This window comes from Triturus cristatus, chromosome 7 (genome assembly GCF_964204655.1).
Source record: "Triturus cristatus chromosome 7, aTriCri1.1, whole genome shotgun sequence".
Taxonomy (NCBI): Eukaryota; Metazoa; Chordata; class Amphibia; order Caudata; family Salamandridae; genus Triturus; species Triturus cristatus.
In genome coordinates this window covers 1568967062-1568984899 of record NC_140590.1, presented here as the reverse complement: position 1 = coordinate 1568984899, position 17838 = coordinate 1568967062, and the positions used below count along the sequence as shown (strand labels likewise).

At 43.2% G+C, this 17838-nt stretch overlaps 1 protein-coding gene across 1 annotated transcript in view; it reads left to right on the top strand.

The window, feature by feature from the left end:
* DDX27 (DEAD-box helicase 27) overlaps positions 1-17838 on the top strand; it is a 168026-nt gene that overhangs the window by 54023 nt on the left and 96165 nt on the right. Inside the window, exons 5-8 of the mRNA XM_085619398.1 lie at positions 1664-1713; positions 7464-7550; positions 8899-9004; positions 11712-11885. Coding sequence (XP_085475524.1) covers positions 1664-1713; positions 7464-7550; positions 8899-9004; positions 11712-11885 — 417 coding nt within the window. The remainder of the gene's footprint in view (positions 1-1663; positions 1714-7463; positions 7551-8898; positions 9005-11711; positions 11886-17838) is intronic.

Below are 17838 nucleotides of genomic sequence, written 5' to 3'. Positions count from 1 at the left end.
TTCTTAACCGACGCGATTCTGAGTAAAGCTTGGAATGCCGTTCTCCATTGCGCTCTTCTTTTCCTATAGAAGATCAGGTCATTAGTAATGGTTCCTTTTTTTTGGACAAAAGTATGGGTCAGAGATAAGGGTTTCAGGATCGGCTTTGAGCAGTCTATGTTTCATAGATTTAGTCGTGTTTTTGGAGAGGTTGGTCGGATAGTTGATTATGTAGCTGTTTATGCCAATCTTCTCAAGTCTGGAGTCCCAATTGCTTTGGGCGCTGGGGGGCCCTTGTTAGGGCAAGGTTGATTGTATGAGATTCTTCCGTTGATTTCACAATTTTAAGTCGCCTTTAGGGCCGGGGCAGACCTGTGAGTTCCATCAGAATCACAAAATGACCGGCCTTTGGATGGGTAGTTAGTTATCTCCCAAACTGATAACCATGAAGTAAGGTGCGAGTATGACAAATATTGGGGGTTCTGGTTTCCAGAATGTGGAATGTGAACCACTCATGGAACGTCCTCCCATGTGTTGAGATCCCTCTACTCGACTGTACTGTTTTAATTTACTACACCACCAAGATCTTAAATAGAATCTTGCATCTCAGCAGCCCTAATGTGGATAGAATGCACATCCTATTGTGAAATGGCATGAATACATTTTCATCTTTTCAAAGATGCTTTTTCGGTATTCGTTGCAACGTAATGAAGGCAGTGTGGAACAGGACTAGACCTACTACAACATTGTCAAAATTGAAGTAAGATCAGGTTTCTGTAATATATGGAAGGTCAGCATGATCAAATGTGGTCCATATCAACTGATAATGACGCATGACTTAAATTGTGGTCATTAGCCAGATGCTCTTAGCAGTTTTTTCCCCACCGTCTTTATCATTGTCTCCCTGGATCATCTGATCGTGGCCCAATGATGTGCACTCCACTGTCCCCTGCTTCCACATGACCTTCGGTTCACCCCTCCACAAAAATCACCCTGTTACCTGGGTTCTTTGGCCTCACAGTTTACCAGCCAGTTAGCCCATCATACTTTGTCTGGGGACTCCATTACATTGAAACCATGAGACCAAAAGTAACTAAAGAGTTCAAAATGCAATTAAACAGGATAGTGTGGTAGTAGATAACGACAGAAAATGAGGCTCAGTATGACCAGGTTGTGTCATGAGTGATGCTGAAACATCCACATTCCTCTCAAATTGCACACGCTCTGGTACCTTGTTGACTGACAGCTCATCACAACCAATCTCTCTCCACTTGGAGTAAGTACATGGGCTCTCTCCTAAGCAAGTCTCTTCCCCCTGTCTTGTTCTGTTGCAGCCTTACGCTGAGCCTATGAAATCCACTTTCTGCATTTCTTTGCCTATCCACCTGTACCTTTATGATCTCATTCAGCTCCTATCTCTTTTTCTTTCAACTTTTCCAATGCCTCAATTCTGTGTATTTCTCTCCTACCTCCGCCTGTGCAAATTACTTACTTGTCTCTTGAGGCACATACTGCATTCCCTTCTCCTTTATTTCTCATTTTTAATGATAAACCTCTCCTTTGAGCTCTTCTCTGTCCTTTCTCTATGTGAAGGAGTCTGTCTTTAGCACTGCTTCTCTGCTTTCCTTTTTAGTTTGAACTAGCCCACCCTTATTTTTTCTTCTCCTTGTTCCTATGGTTACAGACACTCTAAAAGTAAAGGAGCGGAAGAGGAAGAAGAAGGCAGGCGCAGAGGTAAGTACGAAATTGTTGCTTATCACTTCAAAATTGAAATACTTGAAACATTGAGGGTGGAGGCGTTTGGGAATGGTAATGTGGATGATCATTGTGGGTAGAGATGGTGAGATTGTGCCTGATGTGCTCCCAGAGGTAAGAATAAACTTGGCATAGTGTGAAACCGAGATATAGGGATGGTGCAGTAAAATGCATGGAATGAGGGAATCGTACAAGCGAGTTTGGGAGATAAGTTAGGGAGGCAGAAGATGGTTCAGTGGGAGGTATAGAGTTTTAAGTTGTTCAATAGTAAGGAGGATGCAAGTATGATGACAGAAGATGTTCCGTCTGAAACTCGCTGGCTGTATGACGCACTACAATTCAAGCTGATGTTTGCATATCCCTGTTTGACAATAGAAAGTGCACATTTCTTTACCATTGTGTTTGAGAGCGACACTGGGTTGGTGCACTAAAATAAATAAAAAAGAGACTATATCGTGAAAAGTGAGGAGACTAGTGAGGACCATAATGTTTGTAGCATGTATAGCTGTAGATACACATGCTCTGCATACTCCTGTCATCTGTTGGGCCTGGATGTTTCCAAGTTGTTTTTCTTCTAAGTTGTTTTTGTGACCCAAGACTTGTTGTGACTGCCCTCGGTCCTTAGCACACCAGGACTAAGACTCTACCTCGAATTGTTTTCATCCGCCATCGGGTTAGGACATTTGATTGGCAGCTCCTCTACACATTGATGAAATGGCAACTCGGTTGGCTTGCTCTCCAAATATTACCCTCCCAGTGGGAGGAAATAGAGGAGCTCAAAAAACACCCCCCTGAGGCCCTTAGTAAAAGAGACCAGGAACTGACAGCCACGGGCAAGGTAATTTCCGGTGCAAATATAGGATGTCCAATGGATGCTCCGGGCACTGCCTCACAGGATATAAACACCAGTATCCTCTTGCAGGGTCATGCTTGGCTCTGAATTTCTGACTTCAGGTGAGAAGTGGAACAACATCTACTCAGTGTGCCCTCCGATGGGGAGCGTCTTTTGAGCCCACAGTCGATGAGATGTTTGAGACTCAGGAGGTCTCAGAAACAACCAAAGCAATGTGTGCCCTTCAGACCTCTACAGGGGGAAATGAGCGAGGCCAGTGGAGATGCGGCGCAAGCATTTCACTGGGCAAGCTCGGGTTTCTTGAGGCTGTCCCTAGCCAGACTAGGAGAAGGAGTAAAAGAGTGCATTCTTCTGAATATAAGTGCCTCACAGCATCCATCCGAGTAAAAGACCCGAGGCCCACCTGGAGTTGCTGCTCTAAAGTTGGACGGTGGTGGGATACACGTTGTGCGATTAAGCTTGACTGAAAAGGGCACATTACATTTGAAACTCTTAAAAACGATCCTAGAGGTATGAGATGAAACAGCTGAGAAAGGAGGCCTGACCTTCTTCCCTTCCTCGCACATCCTATCCATTGCAACCCCTACTTCACCCCAGCTCTGGAAGCAGACCGTTTTCAGCAGTGGGAAAATGAGGCTACATATTTCTTACAAACCTATTCCTTCAGGGTCGGATTAAATCTTTCCTTCAGTGCAAAACAGAGTATGCTATCCAAGAAACTGACAAGGTTCCAATAACCCCAGCTCAGACGCTGTGTCCTGCATCCCCGTAATGCAAAAAGAGGCGCCAAGATATCAAGCCACTTTTAAAAGCTAATCAGGCTCCAATGACCTTATTTTCAACTTGTACAGAACTTTGAAGCGAGTAGTTAAATGAAGAAGTGGTCGTACCAGGATAGCTAGTAAAAAAGTCTACACAGGGCAGTCACTGATGAGGTATGGACTTCGCTTTAGTCCGACATGTTAGGGCACAAAGAAGTATTCCCTGCAAGCCATTGTCCTACAAGGTGATATACCAATGGGATATGACAACAGGAAGCTTACATTATCTCTTTCGGACAGCGTCAGAAATGTGCTGGTAATGCCTGGAAGGCATAAGGACATTTCTCCATATGCAGTGGTCCTTTGCTGTTGTCCAGATGCTTTGGAAGGAAGTCCTCAGTCACAGCAATGCTGTTTTGGGATTCCACATTACTGCAGACCCCACAGTTGTCATTCTGGGCTCCTGGTATGACTGAGTTTTGCTCTCTCATACATTGGAGGCAATGATGCTATTGATTGCTCTGTTCAGGATAAAGAAAATCTCCATTTGCCCTTAGGTTCAACATATTGTGGCAAACATTTGCATTGTAACATCTAATGCTTAATGTAACCCAGACTCAACGTACTTTTTGACCGGGTCTGCTCCATTAAAACAGTATTTTACCAAATTAGAGCACCTGTGTTTTCACCTCAAGACTGAGTGCTCTCTCGCTTTTATGACTACAATAACCTCAAACCATTCAGAGAAGACTGCTATTTCCATTGTCTCTTTAACCAGTCATACTCCGGTGTTCTTGTAAAATAGTATACCTAAATGGATTTAACCCAGTAGTTGGCTGAATTGCTGTTGTCTTTGTCTCTTCTCTTGCCACACTGGGCCTGCTCCTGTTTTTTGGGAGTAGGGGATGGAAGAGATGTTGGTGTGCTAATTGGGTTGCTTTGTTAGACAGCCCTTGAAAGTGTATTCTATTTTCAGCGGATTTATGACCGCTTTGTATTTGGCTTTACCTTTTTGTACCTTATTTAAAATTAATTAAGAAAATGTATTTGATAAAATTGCCTTATTTGTCACAACTTTTAAGACATGCTGCTCGGGAGAGTTACCAAACAACTTTGCCTGCATTCTAGTATGGTATTCCCTGTAAAATATTTTGAATTGACCTATTTGGAACTCAAGTTGTATCTCTCAGGTGCTTAAGTGCTTGTGACCAGTCAGGGTCGCCTATTTACCCAGGCCCTCTCCCATTTTGCCCATGGCCTGTTATAGTGTTGAGGGAGTTGTTCAGTAAGGTGGTCAGGGATAACCAGATTGCATTATTAAACCACGTGCTGACGGGAGTAGGTCCTCCATTATCAAACTTTTCAAGGGTTCCTCATTTACATATCTTTGTTTGAATGCTGTATTTGCAAGTATTAAAAACAAAAATAAATAATAAACACTCCCAACAATTTCAAATTAATTTCTGATCTAATAATACAGTTTAATGTATCTAGGTTTCCACGGCCCCCAATTTTTGAGAAACCAGTCGAGTCCTAATCATCGGAGACTAATAGTGACCACCCTTTACACAATTACTGCTAGTGACCACCAAGACGTATGTCACTATATTGAGTGATGCCAAAATGTGATATGCAGAATATTGACTAATACAGTATCATGACGGCACATATGCATAAGCATAGATTTACTAGTCTGAACTCCACATTGATGTACCTTAAAGATATATATACATGTATAGTTAAGAATGTAAAAAAACGATACTTACCTCTATATACTTAGATTAATGATGTTGTGGCAGTCTGTATTCTGGGTTCAATATTTGGTCTGGGTGATATTTGAAATCCGAAATAGTAGAACACCACAAACCCCAACCAATAAGACTGATTTATTACTGGCAGTCTCGGGAAAAGCTTTAGCATAATAAAATGCCTCCACTCGACTAATGAAATAACCGCTGCAACAGCAAGTGCTCACTGACACAAAGGAAATACTAAAAGTTATAAATATATCAAATATACTTTTTCCATTTTAAGTTAATTCACTCACAGGTCATCTTGTCTTTCTCAACAAAAACTCAATTTATGCCTTGGAAACCAGATTTCATGCATGGTCTTTACAATTCAGCTTGTGATTTCCATAGTATTAAAGCATCACATAGACAGTTTCTGTCCCACCTGCCAGGTTTCACAATCACTAGCCAGCGATGAAATATGCCTTTGGTTTGCCAACGATTCTCACCTTAATGTCAGGTCCACATTTGTGTCATTGCTGCCCACCATAATGCTAAGAACCTCCACATCATGTCTTTCAGGGGCATGATTCTTAAAATGGTCATGATTATGAAATAGATGGTCACACTAGGACCAAGCATATCACACTATTGCAAAGATAGCTGCCATTTTGCTGTGATTAGTCTAAGAATGCTAAACATGTGTCAGACTTTACCTTTAGTGTGCCAGTGCCAACATTTTGACATAATAGACATTATTGTGCCAGAAACTAACTCCTTAGAATGGGGGCATAAGTTACATTTGGTGTTCCCTGACATCAAGAATGGCTTCCAAGAAGAGACCATATATTTGAGGAGGGACACAGTGCCATACACACACAACCCATAAATTCACACATATGAGTGCACATGCACGCAGATACATTTAACCAAATACACACCACTCTCACCATCTGAAACAAAGAAGGCCATTGTCTGTCTCCCACTCTCAATCTAGCATTTGCTTTCCTTGGCTACAGGGTTGCTAACCTGTAGTTCGCTCACACTTCTACTGTGTCTCTGGCGGTCTCATATTTTAGCCACACCAGTCTGGATATTGCTGACATTTTTTACTGCCCCAGTTTTCACACACATTGTATGTCTGACAGAGTAGAACTTGCAAAGTGACCATTCTCTATATGACTTTGCTAAATTGTAAGTGGGGACAAATGGTCATGTTGTAGGTCCTGCAGGCTGTCATTGTGTGATTGTAAGCATGTCACCCTGTCGTTGGTCTGGCTGTAGGTCACTCTTTTGGAATCAGTGTGCTTCAGTTCACACAAGGCTTGACTATTCCTTTCCTATCACAACGGTGCATATATTCAGTGGTGATCTAGCGAGCATGGAGCTCACTTAATGGGCAGCCATTTTGCACCACAACAGACCATTCCTTCATTGACCTATTGCATTTTCTGATTTGTTAATAATGATTATAGTACTTTGTTTTTGTTATCTTATCATATGCTTGAAGGTTGTTAGCATCTGTCCACTCAGCCCAGCTTCTCTCTATATTAAACAGTTGATCCTTATTACATCTGTGTTCCTCAAAATATAAAACAATTGTGCATTGACAGCAGTCTAAACCCAGCTTTAAAAAGATGAGCTGCACTGCCCTGTTTGTTTTTCCTGACTAGCCTTACAACGACCTCAGGCACAGTGGACCTGATACTCCGCACAGTCACTGTGGAGGCTCTATGATGTTGTGTGGCCTTCAGTTATGAACTTTGAGGTACACTCAAAGTCTATCTTCGTGCATCGTGGGTGGTGACTGTTCCCCTTCATGGTAGACGGTGGAAAGATTGCCTTTTGGTAGCAGCTAAAGGGTAGTATAGCAGTGCAGGTGTTTTTACATGTTTCCTTGAGGTAGGACTGACTATCACTATAAGAATCTAAAACACAGTGCACCACATACCTATTTATATGGCACCTCACTAGCCCGTAATTAGGGCCCAGCTTTCCCTAGTGTATGTAATGTGTGGTGCAACATGAGCTTGGTATCTGTCTTGTTCTGAAGCAAAGCAATGGGAGTAAACACAGAAGTACAAACCACAGAACAACCTTATACATTTCCAATCTTGTCATATAGTTTGGTCACTCTTTACAGCATACTGCAAAGCAACTACATTCAAAACTATCTGCAGCAGTTGTAGATAAATGAGAGGTTGTAATTGTCTATTTTATTTTTTATTTAGGACTAATCCAGTAAAGGTTGTGTTTTGATGTGATTATCCCATAGACATCTGAATGTTGTAAAACTAATTTACAGGTGTCAGTCCTACAAATACTTTGTGAGGCAGAGGCATATGAACTTTAGTCTGCAAACATCACGTTCTTTGCTTTCTTTAGGGACCTGGAGGATTTTTTGAAGATGCATCCGGGTTTGATGACAGTCTGTCATTCCAGGACATGAACCTCTCAAGACCTCTGCTAAAGGTAAGGAGGTCGGTGGTATTACTCATCGGAAAGTGCTATTGAGCACTGTCTGATGAAGATTTTGAGAGTGCTGTAAATTGGAGGCTGCTAGCTTTCTGGTTGGTGTGAAAGTGCGGTCTGGTCGATGGCATCTGAAGGCTGCCTGGAAGATGGTGGGGAATTGCTGTTGGGTGGAGAGTGTGGGGAGCTTTCTGATGGGTGTAGAAGTGCTACCTGGTGGGGAGTTGAAACACTCTGGTTGTGGAAGCATGGCCTGTGGTATTGTGCATGGCAGCAGAATGAGATAAAGTGTATATTATGTCTCTGGTGGAAGGTAGGAAAGTAGTGCAGGAGGTGTGTATGGTCAAAAGAGCACATTGTTGTGACGAAGCGTGAGTCTGAAATGACTGTGGGACGGCAGTTTGATGGGTGAGCTTGTAGAGGCTGGGTTGGCTGTCCGATGGAGGAGCGAGAGCTGTATGTGTCTGGCAAGAGTGTTGGAAGGTTGTCTATGTGGAGTGTTGGAGAACTGTCTGGAAGAAAGCAACTAAGGTTGTACTATGGCGTCAAAAAGTGGGACTGCAGCAATTGGGAGAGGTTACGCTTTCTGTGGGCATGGATCTTTGGGGGTATTTACTGCAAGATTTCTTGGACGGCTGTCTGAGTGAGAGTCTGAGTGGACTGTAAGAAAGCGAGCACAGTCTGCATGGCAGAATGTTAGAAATACTGTCTTTTGGGGAGAGGATGCAATATCGTTAAGGTTGTGGAGGGAGTGTGAGCAATTACCTGCTGGGAGTGATGGTGTGTGCCAGTACAGATAGGAGAGGAGTGAAGATGTTTGTGAAAACAAATCTTAAAAGCTGATGAGAGAGCAAGTGGGTTTCAATTACTGAGATTGTGGGCTTCCAAGAAAATGTAGGATCTCGTTCAGGGTACATGATTTTGAGATTGGTCTGAGGAAAGCAAGCAGGACAGATTGAAGACTATCAATAGTGTAGAGGACCTGCTAAGGAAAAATCCTTAGGGTCAGAAGCTTTGTGCAGGGCACTGAGCGGCTTACTGTAGGAAATTGCTTGATCACAATGGCAGGGGTTGCACTGGAGTAGACCGGTGACCGCGTAGGGCTGGACACCAAACAGATTGAAGCACAAGCTGCTTAGAACTGTATACTGCTATTTACATTGCACTTTCCGTCCCACCTGCAGAGCCTAGATTTGTTTTTGATGACACAGTTGTATTATTAATATAGTGTTTGAAAGCTCATGGCAGGAAGAGAATGAAGGAGCTCTGACTGAAAAGTGGTAGTGGAACATTGCTTTTGTAGGTTCTTTACCTTTTTCTCTGAGCATATTTTGTATTCTAAATGCAGGCTATCACAGCTATGAGCTTCAAACATCCAACCCCAATCCAGAAGGCGTGCATTCCCGTGGGACTCATGGGAAAGGATATCTGTGCGTGTGCAGCTACTGGAACAGGTGAGAGATAATAGGCTTATTTGGCTGGACTGGTTTAGAATCCCAGATGCCATGAAGTTTCTGTAGTAAATTGTGAATGAAGCCTGGCACAATGTGCATGCCTCTCAGTCTTTAGGACTTTGAATTACTTATTCCTGTCTCTAGCTTATTCGATTCTGCAACCAAGCGTTCTCTTGTCGAGCTCTCAGCTTGAATCAGCCATGTGGAAGAACTCCGACTCCGTTTAAACTTCCTACCATTTCACCAGGCTCTAAAAACGAATCTATTCAGCCTCCACCTGAAACCAGGGTATTATTTGTCCTATTCTTTCGACTGTTGTATGTTACTTTCTTATGATAGTTGCTTATAGTAACTTCTTCAACCTCTGACTGTTCCTGCGTTAGTAGATTGTTACCTGCAACCTGTTCTTTTATGTTGAGCGCTGTGCTACTCATGCAGTAAGGTTTGCTTTATAAATACCCCATTAAATAAAATGAAATCAAATAAATATCCATACCACTAATTCAGAGTGGTCTTGACCAAGGCTAGAGCATCCATAACACAGCTTCTTATCTACAGATATAGTGCCTAATCACCCACAAACACACAAGTGCTACTTCAAATGTACTGCAGTGCCATTTTAGCAAGCATGTGTTGTTGAAGCTGGAAGATGGTACTTTACCCTCTACATGTGGTGCTCCTGTTAACATGGCTCAATGATTTACAGATTTACCATAGTTTGGTAACTCAACTTAAAGGAGGCTCATTAACTACCACTCCGTTTACGTCATAACTAACAATCCAAGCAAATTAGCACATTTAGAAGTCCGATCAAATGCATTCAAGGACAGTTGACCGATGTACAATGCACCAAGGTTCTTGAAGCCCCTGCTTCTGTGTATGACTTTTTCTGTGGCTTGTTGTTGCCTATTCAAGATCTGACCAGCTGAAACTTCTTCTGTACTAGTGCAGTGGTCATCCCTTATGATTTATAAGGAGGCATTACTCAAATGAAACGCACACAGACTTCGAAACTCATGCCTGAGAGGACTTCCATTAGTTCTTGGCTGCTTTGTCTATATTAAAATTAGACCATGCTGAACCCTTAATTAATGTAACTTTAAATTAAGCAAAGCTGGACCTGGTTTTAACACAAAAATGGATTTGAGGCCTTACCCCCATACTCTGCTGCAGAAAAAGTTTCTTAAATTTGCTAAAGGCTCTGCTATCATGGCCAATACTTTTTAGACGCTTTGCGATTTTAGTGAACAGATGCCACAGACCAGCACACCTCTCTGGAAAGTGCCCCAGCCTGCAGTGTGGTCTGCATTCTACCACTTCTATGGGCAGCTTAATATATTGGTGAATATTCTGAAATCGAATGGTGTAGTCAAGATTGTGACGTTTACAAACAGTTGCTGTTGTTACATAAGAAAATTGCCCCGCCTCATGCCCATTAAAGCTAGGTGGATGGTGAAAGTTTATCGTTATAAAAAATGGGTCGTGGTTTTATTAAGTTTAGCGAGCACTTCCAGCTTAGGCCATTTCCCCAAACAACTTTCTTCCATGTTCCTTGCTTTCGGTGGTGCACCAACTGTAACATTCAAGGGTACGTATAGCTTACACGTTTGAATGAGAATATGTGAGATAGGAGACAGCAGATATAAGAAACGGATGTGTATAAAAAAGCTAACAATAGATGGAAGAGAGAGCCCACCTTTAGGCAACTGAAAGAAATGGAAATGTCGGGTCTGTAAAGCATATACCTTTGCTGGTTGTATGGCACCAATTCGTGAGGGTTGTTCACTGCCACTACTGGGTCATCGCCTCTGTGCATATTCCAAGGCTGGGTTTATATGGCATTGTGCCCTGCCGCTCTCTTGTGGACTTCTCAAAGCACATATGGTTGTATAAAGGTTGCTTCTTTGCTGCTTCAAGCTGAACAACTCAGAACATATACTATGGCTTCTTGTATAATGCCCATTCCTATATTTGATCCATGCCTCTTTTTGAAGGGCTCCTCAACCTGTATAGCATGGCTTTTTGCATAATGTCCATTTATGTGGGTTACTCCTCTTAGGTGGACTGAAGTGATCATACTATTGGGGATAGAACATCACATTTCTGATTAGTTTTCTTCTGTTCTGTATTCAACGTTTGTTAAGTCATATATTATAGACCTCACTATATGTGGTAGGTAGCGGCACACACAGCCATGTCTATTCTCACACTTTTATCCTTCTCTTCCGGGGGTGAGAGGGAGGGGAGACTCACACTCTTTCAAATTCATCATATATAACACAAAAACACTTCCCACATAGGCTGCACTATTCCAAGGCATGTTCTGTCTGTTCATACACTCACACCTAATGCTGAAGCTTCTTGCATCATTTTTTAAATCTCGGTACATACCAAGGTGCGGTGACAGAAATGCAGTACAGCACAACTGTGGGTCTCACTCACGACTAAATATCTATATTGGTCATGTGACAGACCCTCCACTCTAGCATTCAAGTTCTCCCACAGAGTAGCTTGCTAGCCATTCATGAATGGACTTTCATAACTCTTCAGACATATGAAGCACTAAATAAATGTAGCTACACTACTCTACAGCCGTGATCCTGATGCTGGGACTGAGAAACTCGGCTATTGATGTTTTAAGGCAATCTGAACACTTGTAGCTGACGGCTATGTTTGAAATAACCATTAACTTTTCTCTTGTCCGTAGGTAAAACCGCTGCTTTTATTTTGCCTGTCCTTGAGCGCCTTATCTACAAACCACGCCAGGCTCCTGTGACCCGTGTCCTAGTTCTAGTGCCAACTCGAGAGCTCGGCATTCAGGTGCATTCAGTCACAAAACACCTGGCTGAGTTTACTGGCATCACTACATGCTTGACTGTTGGTGAGTATCCATAAGGGGGGGGGGGGGGGGGTTAGGATCGTGTATTTCTAATGCAAGTGAGGCATGGCTATTATGTTTGTGGATAAATGTATTGGTCTGAGCCATTTCCTGCAAAACCACCAAAAATGGGCAGACCATTTACTTGTGCAAAGCATAGATTTGTCGTCTCATTAGTAGCAGGATTTGGAAGCTCTTAAACTTTATAGATCAGAGGCAAGTTACAGAGACGGGAAGGTTAATTTCACTGTAATGGAACAAGCAAACACCCAGTTGAGAAAGATGTACTACACTGTCAATTTAACCCTCTTTTTCATTTGAAGGCAGTGGACCTGCATCAGTAAGATAGAGGCATTATCAAAACAGTTTTCTCCAGTAGCAGAAATGGAGAGCCAAGTTCTGGAATACTGATATTTGGCCATTAATGACAAGGGAAGTCTGTAGTAGAAATAATTGCCATAATCCCAACAGAATCAAATTTTACTATGGCGAGGTCCTGCATCCATCATCGTATGGAAGGTTACTCAGTAACTGAAGATGATGGACACAAATCACAGAATTATCCGAACCTGAGTTCTCAGAGAAAGACTGGGCAAATCTGAAATTGAGTTTTTTTTATCACTCCCCACCGTGTCATGGCAACCCTCCATCTCATTAGACTAAATGGTGGATCTTAAAGAACTGCCCATTTGCAAATGATCATTTTGTTGGATTTTATTAAAGTATAACTAGGGCCAGTGATGCACCATCCAGTGCCAAACGTATTACATGCACAGCTGGAATTTCCATGTCATGACCCCTAAATCCCTCTGTAGCAGCAGGAGTCAACTGGGTGTCATTGTCATAGATATAGAGAAAGAGGACATGAGCTTGACCCATCTGGAAAGAGCCACAATGCTATGGATGAAAACCCAGGTATTTTGCAGATATGCTGTGATGTTCACATGATCTTAACGCTGCGCTGTTGGGAAAAACAGGAACTTCATTTTGCCTGTATTAGAAGAATAGCACACAGAGTAGTGTGGATTAACTAATGAGTAATCTTAGCGTGCAAGAATTAAAACTATCTTACATAGATAGACTAATGCTAACTATATTTCAGAGGAATAATGTCTTCAAGATCAGCTTGGGGATCCCTTGCCATTCTCCCTACAACATGATATCTCAGGGTGGCTCCAGCACTCCCATGCATAATGTCAACCAAGATATGTTCTGTAAAGGATGATCAGAGCATCAGAAGCATCCTCAAAATTGAGCGAACCTAATCTTCTTTTGGCCATTGTCTTTTATATTTTGGTACCGTTGATGTGGAGCCCTTTATAATAAATATATTTTGAAATGTTTTTATGATCCATCAATTAAGTAAATGTTGATGTTTTTAGACTTTTCCTCTTCATCGTCCCACTGATGCATAAATACATACGTTCAAGAGACCTACTTTGCGCAGTGATTCTCAAGTCAGAAAGCAACTCTTTAGGATTGCTTTTGTAAGATGCATAGTATCTTGTGCTAGCCTTTCATATGCATCCACCTGTCTACCATCTCTACAGAGCTCCACCGTCTTATGGCAGTCCATATGTCTCTTAGTTATATCGTCATTTCATTTTGGTGACTTTTGTTGATGGATTGCCAACACAATAACAGCAGTAGCTACTTGGACCTCACAAGTTAGTTAGGATGGTTAAAGATACACATGACGAAGAACCTTCTCCATCTTCATCAGTATCCTGAGTGTTGTGATGGGACAGCCAGTGCAGCAAGAAAGTGACAGGGGAAATAGAAAAAACTCCATGATTTAATGGTAATCGTTCTTGAGGAAGACTGGCCTTCCTGAGAATAAATGTAGGCATCCGGCTGTGTTGTAGTCATGATAGAAATAGTGGAGTGACCTCTGTGTAAATGGGAGTGTGTGATAATACAGCTGTAGTACCTTTTTTCTTCCTGCGCAGCACATTCTAGATCCTCTTTGAAATGGTGTTTAGCATTTTAATTACACAAACGCAAAAAGTGCATCTGTTTGTTGTTTAATGCAAGCACTCTTATGCTCCTTGGAGTATAGGAAGCCATAGTGTAAAAAATCCTTTGTCTTTAGTTTTGTGCAGTTAATACTTTGGAGCCTGCTTAGTATTTGAAGCTTTCAAGGATCATTCTGTGTAGTTGTATGGTTTGCAAATAAATCTGGTAAATGAGCTGTCTGGTTTAGATGGAAGTTAGAGCTGACCTTCCAGATGAAAGAAGTAATCGTGAAGGACAAACTTTCTGATACTTTATCATTGAGACATTTTTACCGATATTGACAGTCACTGCAAAGATCTTGCCTCATTAGTACTAGTGTATCATACAAATGCCACAGTAAAAAAGGCGACCAGTCAACCTTTGCAAAGGGCCCTCCACTTCACAGAAACACAAGTCTCATTTTTAGTAACGTTTGACCTGTTTGAGCTACAATTATTTTTTTTTAGTTATAATTGTCAGATTATGCAATAGATGATGTATTATGTGGCAAATATGGCAGAGCCATAATTATGTGGAAAACGTTTGTAAACTAGGTCATTTTGCCATTCACGTTTGAACTGCTCTTAAAAAAAATGGAAAGGAGAAGTGCTGATGACAGAAACTGCATGGCTGTGAAGGACAAACTTATCTCAAGGAATAGAAATTCATTTTGATAACTGGGGTGCCTTTTATTGGGATCTTAGATCGTAGTTTGTTACTGGGCATTATCCTTTGCAAATACTCATGTTTAACTCTGGGTCACAGGGCTACAATAATTGGCGTTCATCAGTTAGATGGCCTAGTTGCCTTGTTGAGGTACATGATTCCCACACGGTTGTGATGGACAGTCAAGGCTAGATTCAATATGATATGGTAAATAACACAAAATAATATTAGTTTCCTGTCAGTGATTTACTTAATCAAAAAAATAAAGTATCCTTAATTTAGCGGGTAAGTAAATAGTTTAATTAAAAAGTGGATGTATACCAAAAAAATATGAAAACATCTTCAGGGGTTTATGTATAACATCAAGCATTATTGCAGCTCTTTAGGGCTTGGCGCTAGATTTATATTATCATTCACCCTATTGTCAGTGTTCTCCTATAGGGCTTGTTTCAGTTTGTCTCTGGGCTCTTAGAAGGTGCTCTAGGTCTGCTTCGCAACAGGAGACAAACAGTTGCTAAGCGCTTTAAATGTTAACAAATGTAATCCAGGTGGGGCACTTTGTGCCCAACTCAGATCCTTGAGTCTTGCGTTGGTGTCAATGGGTGGAACAAGATTCCCCCTCCAGCCTCCAAAAAATAATAGTAGAAGAATAAAAAGTTTTTCCCCTAAAATCAAACCTCTTCCAAATCCTCATCACCCAAAAAACTAGGTCCTCTTCCAGCAAACTTTCTCCTGGACCTGGTGATTGTGATGGTGATTTTTTTTTTTTAAACCCCTTAAGTCACCGATGTCCGATTAGGGACACAGTCCACATAAGTTCACCCACACAATAGTCAATAAATGATGCACACGACTGAATAAGGAGATCCACACCAATTTATAAAAATAACACAGATATTTAGGCACCAGAATCAATATGATCATATAAGTACATTTTTCAATAGTAATACTTTAGCATTTAAAAAGTCGACACTTAGGGGCCTATTAGTATGGCAGGCGGATCGCCACTGCCCAAACGGCGGTGGCGATGCACCCGCCATGAAACTCCGCACGCATGCCACGGGGTACCGTGGCGGACGGGAAGACCATCTGCTGCTTTTCCGCCCGGTCAAAGAGTCAACTGGGCGGAAAAGGGTTGAATATGGTGGTGGTGTCTGATAGACACCGCCGTCCATATTAAAATACATGCGGGAACCATCCTTTCCGTGGCGGCAACGCATGCGGTTTTTGCTGTTGGGGGTCCGTTGCAGGCCCCCAGGGTGTTTGGAGGGTGGAGGGGGCACATGGGGGTACCTATGGTACCGCCCTGCATTTGCTGAACAACGTGGCAGGCACCGCGCGGTGCCTGCCACGTTGTGCATGCAAATGCACAAGTGCCTTTTTTGCATTGCGGCGGGTGCTGCTGACAGCACCATTCGCCGCAATGCAAAAAATGCGGAATGCGCCCGCCAGTGTGGTGGGTGCATCCAAATAGCACATGCGGGACCGCCGCTAACATAGCGGGCGGTCCCATTTCCCGGAGCAATCGTCCACCATGCTAATCAGCCCCTAGTGCATTTTTCAGAAGCTACAACATTATCCTATGGGAGGAAGAGCAAGTGCGGCATTCAGGTACAGTACAGCGACTTACAGGACCTATCTTCTGGACTTGAGTTGAGTGGTGGGCAAGGTCCAAGGCAGCACCAGCAAAAGACCACCAGCGGCACTAGGGCGGCCAGGTGCAGGGGTGTTGAACAGCATTGGGTGCCCAGTGTAAGTCTTAGGGGATTGGTGTTTGCGTGAAGAGGCTGCAGGCTTGGACTGGGACGCCAGTCAGGCTGAACCAACTGGGGGTCTTAGGCCTCACGGTGCTCGGGGACGTAGGTACACCTTTGGTCCTTTTCTCCACAGGCTAGGGGCGACGAGTGCAACTGTGTCTTTAGGCACCGGGCTTTCCTTACCGGGAGCAGTTGTGGTTGAGGGAGCCTGCGAACAGAGGTTGCAGGTGATGTTGAATTTACGAGGGGTGAAACCACAGTGGACTCCGTCTCTGGAGGGCTGTAGGACCATGCTGGCACCGTTGGCCCACTTAAACTCGAACTTGGAGTGACTGGTGCAGTAGCGTCCTTGGGTATCTTGGAGCCTTCCAGGTCTCTTACGGTGCCTGCAAGATGCAAGGATGCAGGCCTGCTGCTTCACTCGATTCCTGGGTCTAGTGCTGACAGATCTCCCAGGCTTTGAAAACACAGCAACTGCAGGACAAGTCGTCTTTTAGTGCAATGGTCGAAGTCAGCAGGCAGGCCGGAAGAGTTGGCACCAAGTCAATTGCTGGGTCTTCTGTTCATGCTCTGTGCAACTCACTCATGTCCATCTTCTTCTTTCGCGTCGGCAGAATCTGCTTTTTCAGTGCCAGCGGTTCCCCCTAAGTACTGAATTTAGGGGAGTGAAGGGTAGTAGCCAATGTGCTACTGACCCTTGGGGTCACTACACCCCATGTATGACCTCTTTCTGTGGGAAGTGGGCATAACCCTGTCCCAGAGTTCCAAGGTTTGCCATCACAAAGATGGCCTACTCTAAAAAGTCGAGTCCACTTCATGTTAGGCCACCTTAGGGGTGGTATTAGCCATGGGGTAGTATTAGCCTGGGGGTGGACACACCTACCCAACTAGCTAATTTTCCTGCCTGTCCAGGTACCAAAGGGCTCTAGACAAAGGGGGTTGGCTTCCTCTCCTGTGAGGGGAGTCAGATTCGCATTTCACAGGCAGTGGCTTCTTTGAAACTCGCCTGCCCTCAAAGCTAATCAGCAGGTGACCCTGTGGAAGGGCATGTGAACACCCTCTTCCCGAGTAGGCTTTATATCTGGCCTCCCGAGAGCAAAGGCTCAGAAACTCATCTCTGGTGGCAGGCTGGCAGAAACCAGTCAGCCAACACCAGGGGCTGGTAGATTTTCAGGGGGCACCTCTACGGTGCCCTCTGGGTGCCTGTATCGATATATCCAACACTGGAAACTATTAATACGAAATGTTTGATACCAAACATCCCTATTTTCAGTGAAGCCATCATGTAGCTGGGGAATTTGTTTTCACCAGTGTCCAGCACATGTTTTAAAATGGCTACCCTGTTCACTTGCACTGGCAGTAATGCGACTGCCCAGCACAGGGGCATATCTGTTCAGGCAGATTTGTCCTCCGATATAGTATAATGCACCCTGCCTTAAGGGTGTAAGGCCTGACAAATATTACATGCAGTGTTAGGGGACATGGCACACAGGGATGAATGCCATGTCGTGTTTTCACTTTGGTCTCCACCAAAACAT